Raw genomic sequence first — 22784 nt, 5'->3', positions numbered from 1 at the left:
CAAAAATACTGAAATGGGTTGCCATGCCCTCCTCCAGGGGATCTTCCCAACCCAGGGATTAAACCCAGGTTTCCCACATTGTAGGCGGATTCTTTACCATCTAGCCACCAGAGAAGCAAACCAGGTAAGGGGAGACCCGGATGGTTAGGGTTAGGTAAAATCATTCATGAAATGTACAAATGCTTTAAGAACCTGACATGCACTCAGGGTTAAATAACCATTATTATATTTTTATTATAGCATTGGGAACCCAGGTTGCTTGGATTACTTGATCCAAGTTACCATCATTAGTTGGGTGGCATCATGCTTAAGTTCTAGTTGCCATAAGTAAGAGGGAAAAACAGACCTAGAGGATTGAGAGTAAATATTTTACTTAGGTGTTTGACTGGCTGGCTTTGGTCAGGGCTTATGCTGTGCAGCTATAGCAGATTGCTTTCCATCTCCAGCTTCTCAAAAGGAGCTGAAATGAAACTGTTCAGGGCAGCTGCTGGTATACAATGTGATAGGATGCTGCGTTGCTTTGCAAGACCTGTTTCAGACTAGGGCATTATTTATTTCCAGGGATGAATCAGGCAAGAGCTGTGATCTGGCTCTTTCCTGGGCAGATGCTATGTGCAAAAAGAGCTTAGAAAGCTTGTTAAACCAGAATCTGCATTAGAACCCTGGTAATTTTAATTCCTCATATAGAAGAATGGATTGACTCATATTTTGTTTTAAGAAGTGAATCACGGAGTTGAAGAATGCCAGCAGTGTATCAGCAGAATTGTCGTATTTTTCAACACGCAAAAACTTATGAAACTGTTGGCCAGTATTATCTTTATAAACAGTGGTGTGGATTAAGTTGTCACAAATAATTCATAAATATTAAAAAAACTTATAATTTTGAAAATGTTTAGCTCTTCCATCCACACTGATGGGACTGAGATGTCTTGTGTTCCTGAGAATTGTTGGGATTAATAAAGTGGAGAAGAGCCTAAATTGATAATTTTTCTTACATGCTCCTGGAAATTTCCCTCATTAAATGTTGGGCTGGATTTCCCATAGAAGTTTCAGAGTTTCTGGGGAGATTTTAAATAGAAAAGGATTCTCTTCAGCCTGGATGACGTGGACATGCCCTGCCTACAGGCAGAAAAATGGACAAAATGATGTCTGATGCTCCCTTTTTCTGTGACCACTGAACCCTAAGTCTCAACTTAGACACAGGCTCCTTCACAGTGTCTCTGGACCAACAGGTCATGAGAAATCTCTATGGCAACAAACCAGCATTAGGGAGTCCCTTGCAGAAATACTCAAAGGCTTGAGGAAGTTACAGGATTTTGTTTGAAAAGACACACTGACAGCACAAGTAATGCAGCTGGTGAGCTAGATCTTAAGTGCTAGACTGCACCTTAGAAGGATTAATACAGGCTTATTTCTGCATTTATTCAAGACATATTTACTGAACACTGGTCTATATGCCAGCAGTCTGCTAGACAAGGGAATAGGAAGATAAGCAAACCAACGTGGGTTCTGATTTCATGAAACTTATACAATTTGATAAGAAAGGCCAATATTACCTAACTTACCTGTCACACAAATACATAATTACAGAGTGTAAGCTCCCTGAAGTAAATTACAGACTGCAGTGAGAATGTGTAAGATGGGAATGTCGTTGGAATGAAAAGATGGTGGTAGGAATTTGGAATTGTATGGGCTTGCCAGAGAAGGGGTTGAGTCTGTAGGATGAAGAAACTAGATAAGCAGGTAAAATGGGAACGTTCTAGGGAGAAGCATGGGCAAAGGTCCTCAGATGGCAAAATGAAGACAGTAGCCTAAAATGAAGGTTCATGAAGTGTGCTGGGACAATGTGGTTTATGTCATGTGTTTTAATCTTAGTCAAAGGGCAATGGGAACACACTGAAGGGTTTGGGAAAGTGGAAGTGGGGAGAAAAGCAGCAAGATCAGACTTTAATTTGGGGCAATCTGACTGCAGTGAGGAGAAACCGTTGAAGGTACACAGAAGTAAATATGCTGTAGTTGAGGTAAGAGATGATACACGCTTGGACAAATGGTTGCCGTAGAGGTGAAGAGGAGTAGATGGACCCGAGATCTCCTTAGGAGATAAAATTGATGGTACTTGGTGCGGGACCCAGAAAGAGTTGGTGGGGCAAGGGAGATAGAAACTCCAGGTTTGAATGTATTGTTCACATAGAGCTACATCAGACAGAGCTGGATTTTTAGATCAGATTAAGGGGAAGATCTGGAACACTTTCTTGGTCCCTCTAAACTAAGTGGGGAGGGACCTCCCTAGCTTGATGTGGTAGAAGACGATATCTCAATTCATCTTTTTTTTTTTTTTAATATTTATTTGGCTGTGCCAAGTCTTAGTTGTGGCATGTGAGATCTAGTTCCCTAACCAGAGGTTGAACCCAGGCCCCCTGCATTGGGAGTGCAGAGTCTTAGCCACTGAACCACCAGGGAAGTCCCTCAATTCATCTTGACCAGAGATTCCTGGAGAAGCCCCTCTAAGGTATCCTGAGCAGTGGCCTCAGTCTTCGGTTTACCTTTTTAAAAAAAAAAAATTAATTTATTTATTTTAGTTGGAGGCTAATTACTATACAATATTGTAGTGTTTTTTGCCATACATTGACATGAATCAGCCATGGGTGTACATGCATTTCCCATCCTGAACCCCCCTCCCACCTCCTTCCCCATCCCATCCCTCAGGGTCATCCCAGTGCACCAGCCCTGAGCACCCTGTCTCATGCATCGAACCTGGACTGGCGATCTGTTTCACATAGGGTAATGTACATGTTTCAGTGCTATTCTCTCAAATCATCCCACCCTCGCCTTCTCCCACAGAGTCCAAAAGTCTGTTCTTTATATCTGTGTCTCTTTTGCTGTCTCACATATAGGGTCATCATTACCATCTTTCTAAATTCCATATAAATGCATTAATATACTATATTGGTGTTTTTCTTTCTGACTTACTTCACTCTATATAATAGCCTCCAATTTCATCCACTTCTGGTTTACCTTAAGCTCTGTGAAGAAAGGGACTATGTCTTGTTCCTGACAGTTGGCCAGTGCTTAGCAGAAAGCCCAGCACATATGTCCACCAAAATATTATTGATAAATATATGATATTTTCCCAAGAGCACAGAGACTATAAGAAGCAGTGGCGCGATGGGGAGAAGTCTAGAAACCTATACTTCAGACCTTTGGTGCGGTGACCCTGCCTCCCTCCCAGGTCACGTACTTTTGTTGAGACTATGCCTTTCTACCTCAAATACCCTCATATCCTCATTTAGTTGAAAAAGCTTTAAAAGTTGCTTGGGTGAATATGTTTGGTTTCATTTTGAAGTGATACCATAATTTGGCAGCATTTATTTAAGTATAGCATTTTTTTTTCAGTTGGATGAAACAGGGAGTTATCAATTATAACTACATAGAGAATGAGTAAAGAACTCAGGTCTATGCAAAACAAGGGAAATAACCATTAGGAAAGTTCAGCACTTCCCAGATAGCTCAGACAGTAAAGAATCTGCCAGAGATTCTTTCAGGAGACTCAGGTTCTATCCCTGGGTCAGGAAGAGCCCCTAGAGAAGGAAATGGCAACCCACTCCAGTACTCTTGCCTGGAAAATTCCATGGACAGAGGAGCCTGGCAGGCTACAGTCCATGGGATCATACAAAGACACATGACTGAGCATGCACGCACGCAAGCTCAACTACACAGTGGAAAGTTCAGCAAGGGAGGTTCTGGAAGATTCTAAAAGTCGGGGCAGCCTTGGGGGCCTGGAAAGTTGGGGAGCAGCAGGCTAGATTTGTTTTATAATATTTATTTACTTGGCTGCATCAGGTCTTAGTTGTGGGCATGTGGGATCTTTAGCTGTGCCATGTGGGATCCAGTTCCCTGACCAAGGATCAAACCCGGGCTCACCTGAATCAAGAGCATGGAGCCTTAGCCACTGAACCACCAGGGAAGTCCCAGGTTAGATATTTTTAAAGCAATGAAATGAACCTAAGATCTAGGAATTCAAGGTGAGACGGAGAAGCCTCAGCAAACGATGTGGATGAACTTCATCTCCAAGGACAAGATGAGTGACAGTCGCCTGGTGTTAATTCCAACCAGAAGAAATCAGGGATGTACAGGTGGAATGGTCTCTGGGGCTCGCAGGACCAAGATGGAGATGAGTCCACTGATCAGTAGTGAGGATAGTTGAGATAACTTTGCTTGAGAATTTTTCTATATCATTCTTGTTGTGACTGTCTTCATTTTTATGTAAAAAGGATGAGTGTATCTTTTCTCAAAATAATGAAACATATGGGCCTGATGCCATTGGAAATTTGATTTTTGAAAGTCATCAATATGTTGTAAATGTGAAAGGAGGAAACTCCCTCACAGGTAGATGTTTCCAGAAAGGTGAGTAAAAATGAATAGGATTACTGACATCTTCAAAAGAACACGGTTTTAAGCAGCAGATATTAAATATTTTCTTCACAGTAAATTCAGTGTGTGTGTGTGTGTGTGTGTGGGCATGCACGTGCATGCACAAATATACACACTAGATAATTTCCCCAACTCTTTCACTCTGTGTTATTCTGTGGTTACTCAAGTATGTTAGCTGCTCAGTTGTGCCTGACTCTTTGCGACCCCTTGGACTGTAGCCCGACAGACTCTGTCTATGGGATTCTCCAGGCATGAATACTGGAGAGGGTTGCCATTTCCTTCTCTAGGGGATCTTCCCAACCCAGGGATTGAATCCCAGTCTTCTGCAAAGAGGTAGATTCTTTACCATCTTAGCCACCAGGGAAGCCCATGTTATCCTGCAACAGATATTAAAATTTGACACTTTGGGTTTTTTCGTATAAATATTCAACCAACCTTTGTGAGTGATACTGGGTGCTGGGGTTTGGGGAAGCATCTGTTTGGGCAGTTTCTTTTGGATGGGGTGTGGGTTCAGAGTCAAACCAGCTTAGAACCATGAAATGAGCCAGCAGCAGGCCTGCTCTCACTGTAACTGCTGGTAAAAGAGAGTCTCTGAATTTAGCTCTGTATTTTCATGGGGCTTCAGAGACACCTCACATACTGGCTTTCCCAACCATCTCAGGTGTAAGTTGTATCAAAGAGTCTATGTCTCGTTACATTTACAAGCCTCAGGGTAAACACACAGGTACATTTTTCTTCTTTTGGAATGACAAGTTCCTCTGCTGTTACCATCTGTCCACAGATGGTGGTCCTGGAATCTCCCTACCTACACTTTTACACCTGTTTCTCTTTTTCAGTCCTCTTATTCCTTCTCTCCTTTTCCTTCCCTCCTACTTGCACTTTTACCTAGTATTTTTCTGCTGTCCCTTAGCTTCTTCCAGTCTCACATTGCCCCATTACCCTTTCTTCTCCTGCCCCCACTGAAGCTCACAGAACCGGGTTCCAGTCCTTCAGAATCTTACTCTCAGCAAGATAGCACATCCAATCCCCCTTTAGGAAATTATTTTACTTATCTCTTAATATTTTGATCAGGAACAAATATTTAACATTCAGGAGTCACTCTAAGTGGTATGGATTAGAAGCAGGGGGCAGGCACAGGTGAAAAATCATTTTGGATGGGAAAGCCTGTCCACCTTCCATGCATTATAACCAGCAGGCAAAGACTAAATACTGGGCAGGCGCCATCACTGCCCATCTTCTCAAGAAAAATTTGAGGAGGGACCCTGGGACCTCGAAGGTGATGGTGGCAGCCCATCTTTTTACCAAAAGGAGTTTGATCCAAATGAGTCCAGTTTGGATTAGGTAAAGAATGAGATTGAGGAGATGTGTTCTAGAAATCAGCCAATTTCGCAGCCTGGGGCAGGTATTTGTCATCAGCTGAGTCATACTGCCCTGGGATTAGCCAGCTCTACTTTCTGTTTCAACAATAAAAAGTCTTGCAAAACTGCTGGCATGTGAGACAGAGGGATCCAGAAAGTTTTGGCATCTTTTCCAGCAGCATAACGGGTTTTAGGGAAGAGACTTGTGAGAGCATGGTCCATGCACTCCACCACCAGGGACAGATCCACGTTCACAAAGGATGCAGTGCCTTTCAATTGTTCTAGGCCTGTAAAAAAAGAGACAGAAGCACATTTACCCCGTGGAAGAAGGGGAATAGGGGAATGTGAGCTAGGTTGCAAAGGGGAGGATGCAGTGAGGGAATTTATTTTGATTTTGCCATTATAACTCGGTCCGCTTGTGGTGGGTTTTTATCTATTCCTCAGAAAAGGATGCAGCAGTGATTTCTTTAGATTGTTGGCTCTCAGACTTGAGTGAGCAGCAGAATCTCCTAGAGAGCTTGTTCAAAGCCAGAACCCAAGAAGTTAGTAGTTCGTATACCCATGGTGGTAGTAATATAAACACAGCACTTCTTAAAACAAACTTGATATAGGAAATGTGTGTACACGTGCTTGTGCATATATGTGTGCACTAATATAGCATGTGCCTCTATAATTCAGTGAATAAAGAGAGACTCATCCACTAAAGCCCTGACTCACAAAGCTAAAGGTGTCCTGGTTCTCAGCAAATGAATTGTGTGAGTAATGAGCTAAGATACCTTTAAAGAGGCAGGGACTGGTGATGGCTTGAAGCATTACTCCTAAGCTCTTAAAACATATCTTAAATTGTGTATCCTCAAGGGAAAATCTGTTGTGTTAAATCTTTTGACTTCAGCTCCCAGTAGCCACAAGGTGTCCCAAGAGCCTAATTGAGGTTAGCTCAGAAGTCTTAAGTCTATTTTAAACTCCTACGACTCCAGTCTGGGAAACGAAGCAAAGTGACCTTAAATTTGTGGTCTGCTTTTACTATGAGTCTCGCTGATCTCAAAGTCTTGGCTTGGAGAACTCTAATAGCAACCAGGACAAAATAGGGCTCTAAGCCTTTGGTGGTTCTGAGAAAGGACCCCTGACCCAGAGGCCAAGTCAAAAAAATTTGAGATAGAAGTTGAAGATATATTCTCAGGCATCTAGGAAATATCAATTTCAACATCAAATGAGGGATTTTGTTTTCGAACTTAGAGGCTTCGGAGTCGGCGAGTGAGAAACAGAGCCTTTAATGGCAGTGGTTGTAACCTGATATGTGGTGACGTGTCAGCACCGCGAGGTTTGTCAAACCAGACGTTCTAGTTGACATATGTGTACCTGTATGCATGTGTGTGTGTGAGTGTGTGTATGTGTGTGTGTGTGTGTGCGTGCTCAGTGGGGTAGTTGCAGAAGTCAGTCATTCTCCCCCAGTAGATGTGACTAGGCTCTTGGCTCCACCTTGAAAACTCCTGGCCTTGAACCTTGCCACAGTTGGCTGTCTTACCGAAGCCCGCCGAAGAAGAGGCAGGACCACAGCTGGGGTTAGGGTGACTCCAGGTCAAATGGAGCGCCTGGCTCAAAGCAGGAGCTTAGTAAGCGTTTGAGGACTAGTGAGTAAATGTTAATAGGGCCGGGAAGTCTGATATGGAGGCAAGAGCCCCAATACAGGAAGTTCCGGCAGTTCCTCAACGCCTCATTCCCATTGCAGTGCATGGCGGAGAATAGATGGCCAAGTCAGGCCATCTGGGTTCAAATCCAGCTCTTCACTTACTAGCTGTGCCACTTTGGGCAAGTTACATCCCTGTGCCTCTGCTTCTATGAAATCCAGAGGGTTTGTTTGGGCGTTTTAAATGAAAGAGTTTGTGTAAACTTAGAATGGTGACGAGTATATAGTGAATGTTCACTATGTGTTAGTCATTGTTATCTAACCTTTATGATTATTCCTCCAGCCTTGACTCAGTCTGACTTACCTTATTTCTCCTTCCATCTCCACTGCCATGCATTCCTGCTGCGGAAAGCTTCCACCCAAATATTAATAATTTCTTCCTGTTTAGGTCATATTCAAAGCTGACCTTTCCTATAAAGGTTTCTTAACCAGCAACGCTTTGATTCTGTGTTGAATTTCTCGAGCAGTTAGAGACTGTACTATCTAGCACTCCTTCTAGGCTGTTGGGTTATGTCTCAGAAATAAAGAATCAAGTTTCTTGCATGTTGTAAATCTCAGTGTTCAGAGTCATCTGGTTACTTTCTGTTGTCAACTAGATTGTAAGTTAGTCAGAGTTTGAGTCTTTGAATGAGTGGTAGGTGGTCACCAAAAAGAGGTGGTTTGTGTAGATGTAATAACCATGGGCTCCAGTCCAGGCATTGCTCTGAGGAGTTGTATAAACTTGGGTAGGACATTTCCCTTTTCCTTTGCTCGCTGCTATAGTTCTTTTGAGGAATAAATGATACAATTCATAAGGCGTTTAGTATGGAACTTACCACTTAGTAAATGCTCAGTAAATGTTTATAAACACGAGCAAGAGATGACACTAATTAACAGGGACTCCTGATCTATATTTGAGATCTCTACTGGTGTATTACCATGGTAATCTTATTTTTTCCTTTCTGTTTGAGTCTCTTTCAAGCTGTCTAGGACAATGAACCCCATAGGATCCTGGGTCCACCCCAAAGCTCACTTTTCTCAATGTAGCTTTCTCCATATTGTTGTTTGATGTCTGGAGACAGATGCTTCCAAATGGCAAGTTTCTTTTCAGCAGTCTTTTCTGGATCTGACAAATTGGTTTTGAACAATCCTGGTTCGATGCAAGCGACATGCACACCAAAAGCTTTCATGTCCCGCCTGTGAAAAGAGCCAGTTGAAGACATTTAATTCAGGCTTATTTGAATAATGTTTGCTTATAAATCCTTTCATGGAATCACAGAGTGGGGTGCACAGGAAAGAGCATCTTATTCTACCATCTCAGTTTGCAGATGAGGAACTGAACTACGGGATGGATCATCTTCCACATTCCAGACTGGCTACTATGCAGTACGCCTGTGGGACACATCTGAATAGCACAGCAAAGTCTTTGAAAACTGAACAAATATTGCGATCTCAAACCACAGAAGGTTGGTTGGAAGTTGTGACCTGAACACAAGCTGCTCAATTATCTGCTAAAAACAACAACAATAACAACAAAAACCTATCAACATTCTCCCCAGAATTTAATAGGACTCATAGTTTCATGTTGTACCAAATGTTTAGCATATGATACATAAAAGAAGTCAGAAAATCTCAACTCACATGAGAAAAGACAATGGACAGATACCAAGGCCGAGGCAACACAGATGTTGGAATTATCAAAGTCTTTAAAGTGCTTGTTACAAACATGCTCCAAGAGAGAGACACTCCTGAAGTAATTGGGAATTTAGAAAGCTTTAGAAAAGAAAGAAAAGATAAAGAAGAACCAAGTTAAAACTTTACACTTGAAAAATCCATTAACCAAAATAAAATATTTACTGGCTGGACTCATTAGTAAAATGAAGAAGATGAAGGAAAGTCAATGAATTTGAAGATGGATCACTAGAAATTACCTAATCTGAACAGCAGAGAGAACAATAATTGACAAAGTGAACAGAACCATAGAAATCTGTGGGACAAAATCAAAAGGTTTAATATTTGTGTTAGAATCCCAGAAGGAAGAGAAATAGTGGATTGTAGATAAAATATGTTCGGAGAAACAATGGCTGAAACCCCCTCAAATATGTGAAAAGGCATAAACCTACAGATTGGAGAAGCCCAGTGAACCTCAGACATCATAAACCCAAAGAAGCTAATGCCTGGGGCACCACATTGAAGGACTTTGCTAAATTGGTCCTTTCATGGTTTTATGCTCTGGGGTTCTCTGATGACATAGCAAAAAGAGGTGGTCAATGCTTTCCTGTGGTAGCAAAATCTTCACATTAGATTAGCAAGCTTCTGTGTGTGTGTGTGTGTGTGTGTGTGTGTGACTCAGTCTTGTCTGACTCTTTCCCACCCCATGGACTATAGCCCACCAGGCTCCTCTGTCTGTGGGATTCTCCAGGCAAGAATACTAGAGTGGGTTGCCATTCCCTTCTCCAGGGTAGCAAGCTTCTAAGTTTTATTTGGAAATGGAAGCATCAGAGGAAAGCTGACTTTCTTGTCTTTGGGGTAGAGGTGGGACGGTTACCATCCATTCAGCTATAGTGTTTGAAATTTGAGTCTAGAACTTGCAACAAGAGGGGAGAAAATTGCTGCATCGCTAAGTCATTACTTTATCAGATAATTTTCTACTGAGGGTTTAAATAAGATGTCACTGTTGTGTCTGCAACTGACAGTAATACCAACAGAGAGACCTGATTTAGTTCCTCTCTCTGATTCCCTAACTATTAAACAATCTAATCTGTTGAATACAAATTTGCCACCACTATTCTCATATGCATTAATGCAAAAAGGAGAAAAGACTTTAAAAGATTTAGGTTCAAATCCTATTCTACCACTTGACAGCTGGGTGACCTCAGGGGAGTTATCTCATCTCTCTTAGCTTCAGTGGTATCATTTATATTTTATTTCTCATTTTTTAAATGTTTTTTCCTTATTTTTTGCTTCGAACCCTTGTGCCAAGGGCTGACTTTCAGTATCATAAATTGGGAATAGTTTAAAGCACTAAATAGAGTGTCTGGTATATACATGTTCAATGAATGTTAGTGGTTATTGTTTGCTAAGATGTCCATGTTTGCTTTACCTTAAGCTGTCATTGAAGCCTTCTACTGCATATTTAGATGGCGAATAGCCCCCTCCACCAAATGCAAGCCGACCCCCAATGCTGGAGACATTGATAATTCTCCCTCGAGCCTTTTTGACCAAGGGAAGCATGTTTAACGTGACACTGATGAGTCCAAACAGGTTCACTTCAACAGGTTCTCTGTAGTCCTCAACTGTCAGCCAGTCATTGGGTGCCAGCACACCAAGAATGCCAGCGTTGTTGATCAGACCCCAGAGACCTGGAACAGAGCGGAAGGGAAGGAGGTGTGGTAGAAGGTGATACTTATATAGGCATCCTCGATGGAAATACAGCTCTGCCTTATCTGATGGTGTCATTTTCTCCTTCCAGTCACATTCCTTCCTGCTTTGAATACTTGCAGTTTGGGGAAGTGATAGAACAGTGGGTGAGAGGTTAAACTGAAACGGCTGAAGTTCTGTTACTGGAAGCCACTCTCACAATTTTTCTGTTTCTGCTTTGAATGTCAAACACTATCTGAGTGAGACTTTTTAATCTCAGATGTGAGGAAATTGCTCTATTTTTCCTATCATGCTGGATGGCATAGCCAGAGAATACTTATGAACTGTTTTTATAGACAAAGAACAACATCGATCTATTTCACATTTATTTTTGGTAAAAATCCAGTCATTTACCTGTCTTATTTTATGATGGGAAACACTTAACATTGTTAAAAGTGTTTGGCATTCAAGCATTAAAATATTATTTGGCGCCTTATCAAACCACTGCTTTTGAGGTTCAGAGTCTCAACTATATGATGAAGATGTGATAAAGAAAAATAACATCTGTTTGTTTTTTCCTTTGTGGATTCAAATATCTTCATCCATGAGGATATTTCAAACTTCATTCAGGGAAATAAAATAAAAAGTCTTCTAGTTCGGAATGCGCCTATCTTTGCAGAATCTAATGCAGAATGAGGTCCAATGACTCCCTATGCTACCACAACTACCTAAGACACATTTGCTCAGATCGCCAGACTATTTTCTTCCTTTCCCAGTGACAGTGTGTGAGCTCTGGAACCATTTCGCAGTCGGAAGATGGACCTGGATATTCAGATGGCAATTCAAGGGTTGCCCTCAGAATCTACTGTAGCTTTTAGCCCCAAGTTGTTTGCTGCGTAAGTGGTGAGAGTAGCACTTCACAGAAAAAGATCGGTTAACACCATCATCTCAGTTCTAAATTCACCCGTGGGAACGTATGAGAAGATAATGTGGGCTGTGTCTCTCATGCATGTAGAGAGCTTGCAATGTAGAAATATTCAGGGCTATTCTAAACTTTCTCCCATCTTCTCTAGTACACAACTGGTATTTAGGAGACTTTTTTTTTTTTGGAAAGAGCATTTAAAATCAGACTATTTACTTTCATTTAGCTTTGCTTACTTCTCAACACCCCCTCCATTCCCCTCATTCTCACATCACTCACCTTTCTCCCCAACTTGGTTTTTCACCCACTGGGCAGCCCTCTTGACATTTTCTGGGTCAGTTACATCCAGGAGCACGGTATGAAGCCTCTCTGAAGTTTCTGCCTTTAAAGCTGTTGATCCTGATTCAGTTAGGCAGGCAGCAATTACATGAAATCCTTTCTTATCAAAAGTTCTGGCTGCCAAGTTTCCAAAGCCAGTGTCACACCCAGTGATGAAAATGTACTTATCAGTGATGTTTGCGATCTTTAGCTGTCTTTTATAATTCCACAGAAAACCACAAAGGATCAGAAGGACTAACAGCCAAAAGAGCATTTTTTTCCTGTTGTATGACAAGGACACTTCTTTCTTGAACAATAAAAGAAGATGGCGTCCTGAGTGTTCAAAATTAGAAAGAAAATTCAAATTAGAAGCATTAGGGCATAATAACCCAGAGTGATGAACTTAAGATATCTTAATGCATTTGGATGGATACATAGATGGTTAAAAATGCAATAACTCTTATTTGGTTGGGGAGATGGCCATTTAAGTGTTAAACTACACCTATCATATGTGCATGTGTGTGTGCTCAGTCGTGTCTGACTCTTTGTGACCCCCATGGACTGTATTTCTCCAGGCTCTTCTGTCCATGGGGTTCTCCAGGTGAAAACACTGGAGTGAGTTGCCATTTCCTCCTCCAAAGGATCTTCCTGACTTAGGGATCGAACCTGTGTCTCCTGCATTGCAGGCAGATTCTTTACCACTAAGCCACAAGGGTTTCCCAAGTGGCAGAGAAAGTAACTGGCAAAATTGACAAGGGTCATTGGGTTGATTTAACTTTTTTTCTCTATCTGTATATATGCAAATATTTCTTTGCTTAATAAGGAATATTAACATAAACACAGATAGAATGATACACACACTCGTGCACACAGACACACAACTCTATTTCTACTGTTTTACAAGGAATAGATTGTTTCAGATAAAAAATAATGCAACATATCTTCACTTATTGTGGACGATTTGGACTCTGCTTTCATCTTTTTTTCCTGCCGAAAGATCTATAGCTAAAGAAGGAAAAAATGGGTAATAAAAATAAGTCAAAGGTAAAAGGAAGGTTTGTGCAAACTAGTTGGTTCTTGTGGTATAGCCATGACTATTACTAAAGCAGTCAGGTTTTTAGACTATTGTTACTTAAAAATTTGGTATAGTTTTTCCAAATCTTCCCTCTGTAGGAATTATTGATTTGTTGCAAGTCGATGTCTATGTAGCAAGATTTCCCCTTTTCAAGTAAATAAATACATTTAAAATATGTAATTTTGAGGGGTGGGGTGGTGTAACCAACTCTTGCAAAATTTCATATTTAGACATTTTAAGGAAACTTCATGTTTATACATTCAATTAGTATAGCGTTTTGCTCAAGCCTAGGTCTTGATAAAAAATTGTTGAATAACTAAAAGTTAACTATATTCACCAAATGGATTCTGTAACCTTTGTTGCAATCCAAACTCCCAAGGGAATTATGTGAAAAATGCAAATATTCATGGGGTTCAATGTGCCCTAGAGCTGAGAGTCGGAGAAGGCAATGGCACCTGACTCCAGTACTCTTGCCTGGAAAATCCCATGGACGGAGGAGCCTGGTGGGCTGCCATCTATGGGGTCGCACAGAGTCGGATACAACTGAAGTGACTTAGCAGCAGCAGCAGCAGAGCCGAGAGTGGAAACTCTGTGCTGTAGGGTTTTGCTGCTGGCAGGCAGGCCTAAGGGGAGCAATAGTAAAACAATGGCTTACTTTTGTAAAGCATTCTGCCTTTCACTTTTACAAAAAAGTCTCATTTGACCCTCTTTGTAGCCTTTTCAGTTAGAGAGGGCTCATTACTTGCCTCATTTTATAGGAGAATTAATATGCCAATTAATAAATGTAAAAGGAAAAATGAAATTAGCAAATTATGATGTGGCAGCTGACAAAGTGACAGCTGTTCCAGGCAATTCTAAACTAGTGGGTGAAATTCCGATGAGAAACGGTAACTATAGAATCTCAAAGAATCTCTGCATAAAGCTCGTACTAATTAAAAAGAGAGCAATAGTAATTTCACAGTGGAGAAATCTGACGGATACCACTTTAACCAAGTGATAAAAATGAACACTACAGAGACGACAAAATGGCGGAGGAGTAGCTGGACATGGAGTACTTCTCTCTTCATGGATGGATCAGGGATATGGCTTCAGATGCAGGGATCTCACAGAGCACCAGCTGAGGGCTGGCAGGAGTGCCTGCCTGATCACCGGAAAGGAATATGGATCCACACAAAACTCAGTAAGAGGAAGAAAGGAAGAAAGGGAAAATTAGGAGAGTGAGTAGGACTGGATCTGCACTCAGGGGGAGAAGGAACTGAAGCAGGGGTGAGATTCCCACACTGGAGCAATAGTTTGGGACAGAGAGGAGGCATTTGAGGCTGTTGGAGAGTGAATCAATTGATCTGTGACATTCTGAATGGAGCAGAGAACCACATTCCCTACCTGTCCAGGACAAGGTCCCTCCGTACGTGCAGTCGCTGGGAGCTGGACCGTTGGGATTAAAGAGCAATCCTAAAGTGAGGGCTGCTGGTGACTGCTGGAGATGGCCTGAGGGGATGTGAAGGAGGCGATCACCGTGGGAGTGCCCTTGAAGGAAAGCTGGGCAGCCATGGAGGCAGGGCCATACTGCTGAATCATGCGCAGGGGGTGGGGCCACCACTGTAGCCTCTCTCTCTCCCCACAGGCCAGAGCCAGCAGCTGACCAGTAGAGAAAGACCCCAGAGAAGGTGGTCCTTGGTGGGCCTGATGCACCAGTTGAGCTCAGTTCAGTCAATTCAGTCACTCAGTCGTGTCCAACTCTTTGCGACCCCATAAATCGCAGCACGCCAGGCCTCACTGTCCGTCACCAACTCCCGGAGTTCACTCAGACTCACGTCCATCGAGTCAGTGATGCCATCCAGCCATCTCATCCTCTGTCTTCCCCTTCTCCTCTTGCCCCCAGTCCCTCCCAGCATCAGAGTTTTTTCCAATGAGTCAACTCTTCGCATGAGGTGGCCAAAGTACTGGAGTTTCAGCTTTAGCATCATTCCTTCCAAAGAAATCCCAGGGCTAATCTCCTTCAGAATGGACTGGTTGGATCTCCTTGCAGTCCAAGGGACTCTCAAGAGTCTTCTCCAACACCACAGTTCTAAAGCATCAATTCTTCGTCACTCAGCTTTCTTCACAGTCCAACTCTCACATCCATACATGACCACTGGAAAAACCATAGCCTTGACTAGATGAACTTTTGTTGGCAAAGTAATGTCTCTGCTTTTGAATATGCTATCTAGGTTGGTCATAACTTTCCTTCCAAGGAGTAAGCATCTTTTAATTTCATGGCTGCAGTCACCATCTGCAGTGATTTTGGAGCCCAGAAAAATAAAGTCTGACACTGTTTCCACTGTTTCCCCATCTATTTCCCATGAAGTGATGGGACCAGATGCCATGATCTTAGTTTTCTGAATGTTGAGCTTTAAGCCAACTCTTTCACTCTCCTCTTTCACTTTCATCAAGAGGCTCTTCAGTTCCTCTTCACTTTCTGCCATAAGGGTGGTGTCATCTGCATATCTGAGGTTATTGAGATTTTTCCCGGCAATCTTGATTCCAGCTTGTACTTCTTCCAGCCCAGCATTTCTCATGATGTACTCTGCATAGAAGTTAAATAAGCAGGGTGACAATATACAGCCTTGACGAACTCCTTTTCCTATTTGGAACCAGTCTGTTGTTCCATGTCCAGTTTTAACTGTTGCTTCCTGACCTGCATATAGGTTTCTCAAGAGGCAGGTCAGGTGGTCTGGTATGCCCATCTCTTTCAGAATTTTCCACAGTTTATTGGGATCCACACAGTCAAAGATTTTGGCATAGTCAATAAAGCAGAAATAGATGTTTTTCTGGAACTCTCTTGTTTTTTCGATGATCCAGCAGATGTTGGCAATTTGGTCTCTGGTTCCTCTGCCTTTTCTAAAACCAGCTTGAACATCTGGAAGTCCACGGTTCACGTATTGCTGAAGCCTGGCTTGGAGAATTTTGACCATTACTTTACTAGCGTGTGAGATGAGTGCAATTGTGAGGTAGTTTGAGCATTCCTTGGCATTGCCTTTCTTTGGGATTGGAATGAAAACTGACCTTTTCCAGTCCTGTGGCCACTGCTGAGTTTTCGAAATTTGCTGGCATATATTTCACAGCATCATCTTTCAGGATTTGAAATAGCTCCACTGGAATTCCATCACCTCCACTAGCTTTGTTCATAGTGATGCTTTCTAAGGCCCACTTGACTTCACATTCCAGGATGTCTGGCTCTAGGTGAGTGATCATACCATCGTGATTATCTTGGTCATGAAGATCTTTTTTGTACAGTTCTTCTATGTATTCCTGCCACCTCTTCTTAATATCTTCTGCTTCTGTTAGGTCCATACCATTTCTGTCCTTTATCAAGCCCATCTTTGCACCAGCAACAGAGAAAGATCACAGCCAGGAGGGCCCTTTGAGCACCTGCTTCACCAAGCAACAATGAAGGACCAGCTAGGGAAGTCCTTTGAATGCCAGCTTCCAGAGGCTAGAAAAAGACTCTATGTTCGTGCTAAGTTGCTTCAGTTATGTCCAACTCTGTGCGACCCTGTGAACGGCAACCTGCCAACCTCCTCTGTCCATGGGATTCTCCAAGCAAAAATATTGGAATGGGTTCCCATGCCCTCCCCCAGGGGGCTCTTCCCAGCCCGAGAAACAAACCCGTGTCTCTTATGTCTCCTGCATTAGCAGGTGGGTTCTTTATCACTAGCACCACCTGGGAAGCCCCTGAAAAAGAGTCTGATAGCGCTTTATCACCTATGCCCATGGCCACCGGGTTCCCTACACTCTGAGCAGCCTGCCTCCTCCATGCCCAGTCCTCACTGGTGCAGAGCTGCCAGAGGCTAGAAAGAAAAAGGCTTAATAGTGCCGTATCTCCTGCTCCTGTGGCCACCACCTCCCCCATGCATGGTGCTGCCAGGGTCCCCACAATTCAAGCAGCTGTGACACCTCCACCCTTGGTCCTCACTGGGCAGACCCAAGTCCTCCAGGGCAGCCTCAGGAGTGAACTCCCGTGGATAACCTGCATGGAGTGCTGGGGATGAAACCAGAATTGACTTCCAGGGGCAGAATGGCTAAGGAAGAGGATTGGAAATCTTTCCACCAGCTGTACAAGCTGCAGATTAAATCCACACAACCAACTAGGTACTCTGTGCCTATGAAATATATAAAAGGACAATGAGTGTTCACATAAAAGCAAAAAACCCTAGCTCTGGCAACAGTGGAGGTGAGTATACACAGGAGCAGAGGCAGATAGGTCCAAAGAACAGTCCAGTATAGGAGGGCTTCCTAGGAGGTGGGGGTAGAATTACTACTCTCTATATACAATTTTTTTTCCTTTTTTCCCCCTTTCCCCTCTTTTTCCCTTTTCCCCCCTTTTCCCCTTTTTTATCCTTTTAATCTTTTCCCCCTTTTTTCTTTTTCATATATTTCTCATTTTCTTCCTTTTTTTTCCACTCTCTTTTTTCTCTCTTCCTTTTGTAAATGTGTGTTTCTTTGGGAGCTCTTAGCAACTGAGTGTTGTTTTCACCATTAGTCTTGAGGTTTTATTTTCTGTGCTGTGATGCCTGTGAAGTCTTGGTGCTACAGTAAGGGAAGGAACCAATAGCAGACTATTGGAGGCAGAAAAATGGATAAGTGATCTGGAAGACAGAATGGTGGAAAGAACTGAAGCAGAGCAGAATAAAGAAAAAAAAAATAGAAGAAATGAGGACAGTCTCAGAGACCTCTGGAACAACATTAAGCACACTAACATATGAATTATAAGGATCCTAGAAGAAGAGGAGGGAAAAAGGCATGAGAAAATATTTGAGGAGATAATAGTCAAAAACTTCCCTAACTTGGGAAAGGAAATAACCATCCAAATCCAGGAAGCCCACAGTCCAATACAGGATAAACCCAAGGAGAAATACACCAAGACACATATTAATCAAGTGAATGAAAGTTAAACAGAAAGAACAAATATTAAAAGCAGCAAGGGAAAAGCAGCAAATAACACACAAGGGGATTCCCATAAGGCTAACAGCTAATCTTTCAACAGAAACTCTGGCCAGAAGGGAGTGACGAGGTATACTTAAAGTGATGAAAGAAACAAAATTACAACAAAGATTGCTCTATCTAGTAAGGATCTCATTCAGATTCAAAGGAGAACTCAAAAGCTTTACGGATCAGCAAAAAAAAAAAAAAAAGATAAGAGAATTCAGTGTCACCAAACCAGCTTCACAACAAATGCTAAAGAAACTTCTCTAGGTTGGAAACACAAGAGAAAGAAAAGGCCTACAAAAACAAACCCAAAAGAATAAAGTAAATAGTAATAGGATCATTAGTTAATTAGTGTTAGTCGCTCAGTCGTGTCCAACTCTTTGTGACCCCATGAACTGTAGCCCACCAGACTCCTCTGTCCATGGAATTCCCCAGGCAAGAATATTGGAGTGGATAGCCATTTCCTTCTCCAGGCGATCTTCCTGACCCAGGGATTGAATCTAGGTCTCCTGAATTGCAGGCAGATTCTTTACTGTCTGAGCCACCAGAGAAGCCCCATACGTAGCATATATATCAATAATTATGTTAAGTGTAAATTGACTAAATGCTCCAATTAAAAGATACAATGGATACAAAAACAAGACCCTTCTATATACTGTCTACAAGAGACCCACCTCAGACCTAGGGACACACAAAGTGAGGGGCTGGAAAAAGATATTCCATGCAAATGGAAATCAAAAGAAAGCAGGAGTAGCAATAGTCATATCAGATAAAATAGACTTTAAAATAAAGACTGTTATAAGAGACAAGGAAGGACACTACATGATGATCCAGGAATCAATCCAAGAAGAAGATATAAAGTTATAAATATATACGCATCCAACATAGGAGCACCTCAATACTAAGGCAAATGCTAACAACAGGGAGATCCAACCAGTCCATTCTGAAGGAGATCAGCCCTGGGATTTCTTTGGAGGGAATGATGCTAAAGCTGAAGCTCCAGTACTTTGGCCACCTCATGCGAAGAGGTGAAAAGACTCTTTGGAAAAGACTCTGATGCTGGGAGGGACTGGGGGCAGGAGGAGAAGGGGACGACAGAGGATGAGATGGCTGGATGGCATCACTGACTTGATGGACGTGAGTCTGAGTGAACTCCCGGAGTTGGTGATGGACAGGGAGGCCTGGCATGCTGCGATTCATGGGGTCGCGAAGAGTAGGACACGACTGAGCGACTGAACTGAACTGAACTGATTAAAGGGGAAATTGACAGTAACACAATAATAGTGCAGGACTTTAATACCCCATTAATACCAATAGACAGAGATCTACCAGACAGAAAATTAAAAAGAAAATACAAGCCTTAAATGATACATTATATCAGTTGGATCTAACTGATATTTATAGGGCTTTTATCCAAAAACAGCAGCTTTCACTTTTTCTCAAGTGCACATGGAACTTTCTCCAGGATAGATCACATTTTGGGTCACAGATCAAGCCTTGGTAAATTTTAAAAAATTGAAATCATTTCAAGCATCTTTTCCAACCACAACACTATAAGACTAGATATCAGCTACAGGAAAAAACACTACCAAGAACACAAACACGTGGAGGCTGAACAATATACTTCTGAATAACCAACATATTACTGAAGAAGTCAAGAAAGAAGTCCAGATATACTTAGAAACAAATGACAATGAAAACACAACTCAAAACCTACGGGAGGCACTAAAAGTAGTTCTAAGTGGGAAGCTTATACCAATACAAACCTCCCTTAAGAATCAAGAAAAACATTGAATAAACAACCTAACCTTACACCTAAAGCAACTAGAAAAAGAAGAACAAAAACCCCTAAAGTTTGTATAAAGGAAGAAATCATAAAGATCAGAGCTGAAATAAATGAAGGAGACAATAGCAACTTTTGATCCTGCACCAAAAAAATCATTTTTTCTTTTGTCAAAAAGAACATTTTTAGGTTGACAAATGAAATTTGAGTAAGCACTGTAGATCGGATAAACAATAAATATTACATGAATATCAAATTCTCAGTTTTGATCACTTCTATGATTATGTAGAAAATGTCCTACTTTTTAGGAAATACACATGGAAGTATTTAAGGATTAAGTAGCACCATGTCTCCAACTTACTCTTAAACGGTTTAGGAAATAATAAAAATATGTATATAAACAAACATTAAGAATATGTACATTCTCTAAAGAGAGAATAAGAATGTAAATGTGGTACAATGTCAATATCTGGGGATTCTGGGTTGTGCTATTCTTTCAACTTTTCCATAAGTTTGAAATTAATTCAAACCAAAAAGTTCAAAATTTGGCAAAGGAAAATGATTTTTTTTTTTAATGAGAAAAGTGTTCGTTTGACTGCTTTGAGTTCACGCACAGGATAGATGAGAAGTTTCATATACAGAACTTCAGAGTCTAGTGACCTTGGACACCAAGTTTTCTGCCTTCTTCTCTTTGGGAAATTCACCTTCATAACCACTGGAGGAAAGCAAAAACTCAGACCAAATCAGTCAGACTCCCTCTCCCTCCTCATCTTATCCATCTCCCCCCTCAACTTCCTCCTTCCCTAGCCAAACCAATTTTTCCCGGGTGACAAGCAAACGGAGAGGAGGTTTTAGTTGTTAGGGATGGGCTCACTTTAAAATGTGTTGCCCTCATTAGTTACTCCTTTGGGCTGAGGGTTATTTCAGATGCTGGTGTCCCAGCCTGCAGCCTGAATCCAAGGACTGCCAGCCTTGACCTAGAGCTTTGCATAGTCTGTTGTTTCCCCAAAGATTATCATCCAAAAACACTGCTTCTTCTTCAGTCCCTAAGGTTCACATACCTCTAGGTCATTGGACCAAGTCAGCCACAAACCAACACATACCTTTGTCCTCTAATTTTAGCCAAGATGCTACCTTTGAGTAATAACCCTCGGTCAGTCAGAGTTGCTGAGAACATGACCTGTACACAGAAGCTGATTGATGGTTGATTGGTTCATTGACCACTGGGAAGTAAATGAGTAACAGCAACTCACAGGGCTGCACCAGCCTTATTCTGCCAGCTGTGGTCACCTGCATATGGGTCCTTGGTGCCAGCAATTGAGTCAGGGCGTTGACTTTGGTAGCTTGGGTTGTTGGCTTCTCTGTGTGTTTTCCAATTTATCTCACAGCATTTATTGGACATTGTATTTCCAATTTATCTCCCTGCTTAGTAGGGGTACAAATCTTTCAGCAAGAAGTGCCTAGGTCTGTCAGGGTCCCTCTAGCACCCAGGGACTGTGAGCTTATTGATTCATCAAGGCCAAGAACGGAGTAAGAGAAAGCAGATCTTCAGCCCCTAAAGCTCAATGCATGAGGTAGGGTGCAATTCTGAGCGTATGTCCTCTGAACAGGTCACGGAGTGTTTTCTTCAGCCAAAATCAACACTAGCCAATTTGCCAGTAAAAATTTAGAAAGCAAGGACCAAAGTCACACACACACACACACACACACACACACACACACACACACACGAGACATTAAATCAGGGTTTAGGAGCTGAGGCCTTGGAATCAGGCAGATCAAGTTTCAGGTTCAGTTCCTCTACCATCAGAGGGCCTTTGGGTCAATTGTCATATTATCTTCATTTCCATTTTTCTGTCTGTAAAATAGAGATAACTTCTACCTTGAAGAGTGTTGTTATTTAGTCACTAAGTCGTATCCAACTCCTTGTGACTGTATGGACTATAGCCCGCCAGGCTCTTCTGTCCATGGGATTCTCCAGGCAAGAATACTGAAGTGGGTTGCCATTTCCTCCTCCAGGGGATCTTCCAGACCTAAGAACTGAACTCCTGTCTCCTGCATATCCTGCACTGGCAGAGAGATTCTTTACCACTGAGCCACCGGGGAAGCCCACCTTGAAGAGTACCTGGTGAAATAAAATGACTAGAGGCCTGACACACACGAAGACCCTTGTCATGTGGCAGGACTGGCCGCTGTATGCATTGCTCATGTCTTAGCATGGGGTTCTCAGGCTCAGTATTTTTGCAGTTTTGGTCAGATAATTCTTTATTGTGGGGGGTCTCTGCTGTGTATTACAGGATGTTTAGCACCACCCTGGCCTCTGCCACTTAGATGCCAGTAGTCTGCCCCAGTTGTGACAACCAAAAATGTCTCCAGACATTGCCAGATATTCCCCTAGGAATAAAATTCTTCCCAGTAGAGAACTGCTGGTCTAGTGTTTCCTTGTCTTGGAGGTCCAGAATGGTACAGCATTCAAAACTGCTGGAAACTACTGAAAACCCAGACTGGAAATTCAGTCTTTGTTTCCTTAGTAGTGACATATTGACGAAAGTTTATATTTTTTATGGTCTTACCAGAAAATTTTTATTATTTATAAATACTGGATGGCATCATCAGCTCAATGGACATGAGGCTGAGCAAACTGCTGGAGACAGTGAAGGACAGTGAAGCCTGGAGTGCTACAGTCCATCTGGTCGCGAAGAGATAGACATGACTTAGCGACTGAACAACAATAAATTCATAGCCTGCTGCAGTAAGCATTAATGTCTATGATTTTAAAAAGTTTCCTAGGAACTCGTGTATTTGAGTCCACGTGATACAACTGGAAATTTTATGCATCGCACCACAGGGATCTCACATGCTGCAACTAAGAGCCGAGGCAGCCAAATAAATAAAATAAATGA

General features: G+C 42.1%; 1 protein-coding gene across 2 annotated transcripts in view; it reads right to left on the bottom strand.

Annotated features, from left to right (window-relative positions):
• Positions 1–5455: 5455 nt before the first annotated feature.
• The window catches only part of DHRS9 (dehydrogenase/reductase (SDR family) member 9), a 24555-nt gene continuing 7226 nt past the window's right edge, over positions 5456–22784 (bottom strand). For both annotated transcript variants that reach the window (XM_010849386.1, XM_010849387.1), the window contains exons 2-5: positions 12017–12388; positions 10559–10817; positions 8489–8652; positions 5456–6076 (exon numbers count right to left, since the gene is read on the bottom strand). In XM_010849386.1, the coding sequence (XP_010847688.1) occupies positions 5853–6076; positions 8489–8652; positions 10559–10817; positions 12017–12329 (960 nt within the window). In that variant the 5' untranslated portion in view covers positions 12330–12388 and the 3' untranslated portion in view covers positions 5456–5852. The remainder of the gene's footprint in view (positions 6077–8488; positions 8653–10558; positions 10818–12016; positions 12389–22784) is intronic.

This window comes from Bison bison, unplaced genomic scaffold (assembly GCF_000754665.1).
Source record: "Bison bison bison isolate TAMUID 2011002044 unplaced genomic scaffold, Bison_UMD1.0 scf7180017864282, whole genome shotgun sequence".
Taxonomy (NCBI): Eukaryota; Metazoa; Chordata; class Mammalia; order Artiodactyla; family Bovidae; genus Bison; species Bison bison.
The sequence above is the reverse complement of the archived record's forward strand: the minus strand, read 5'-3'. Positions and strand labels throughout refer to the sequence as shown.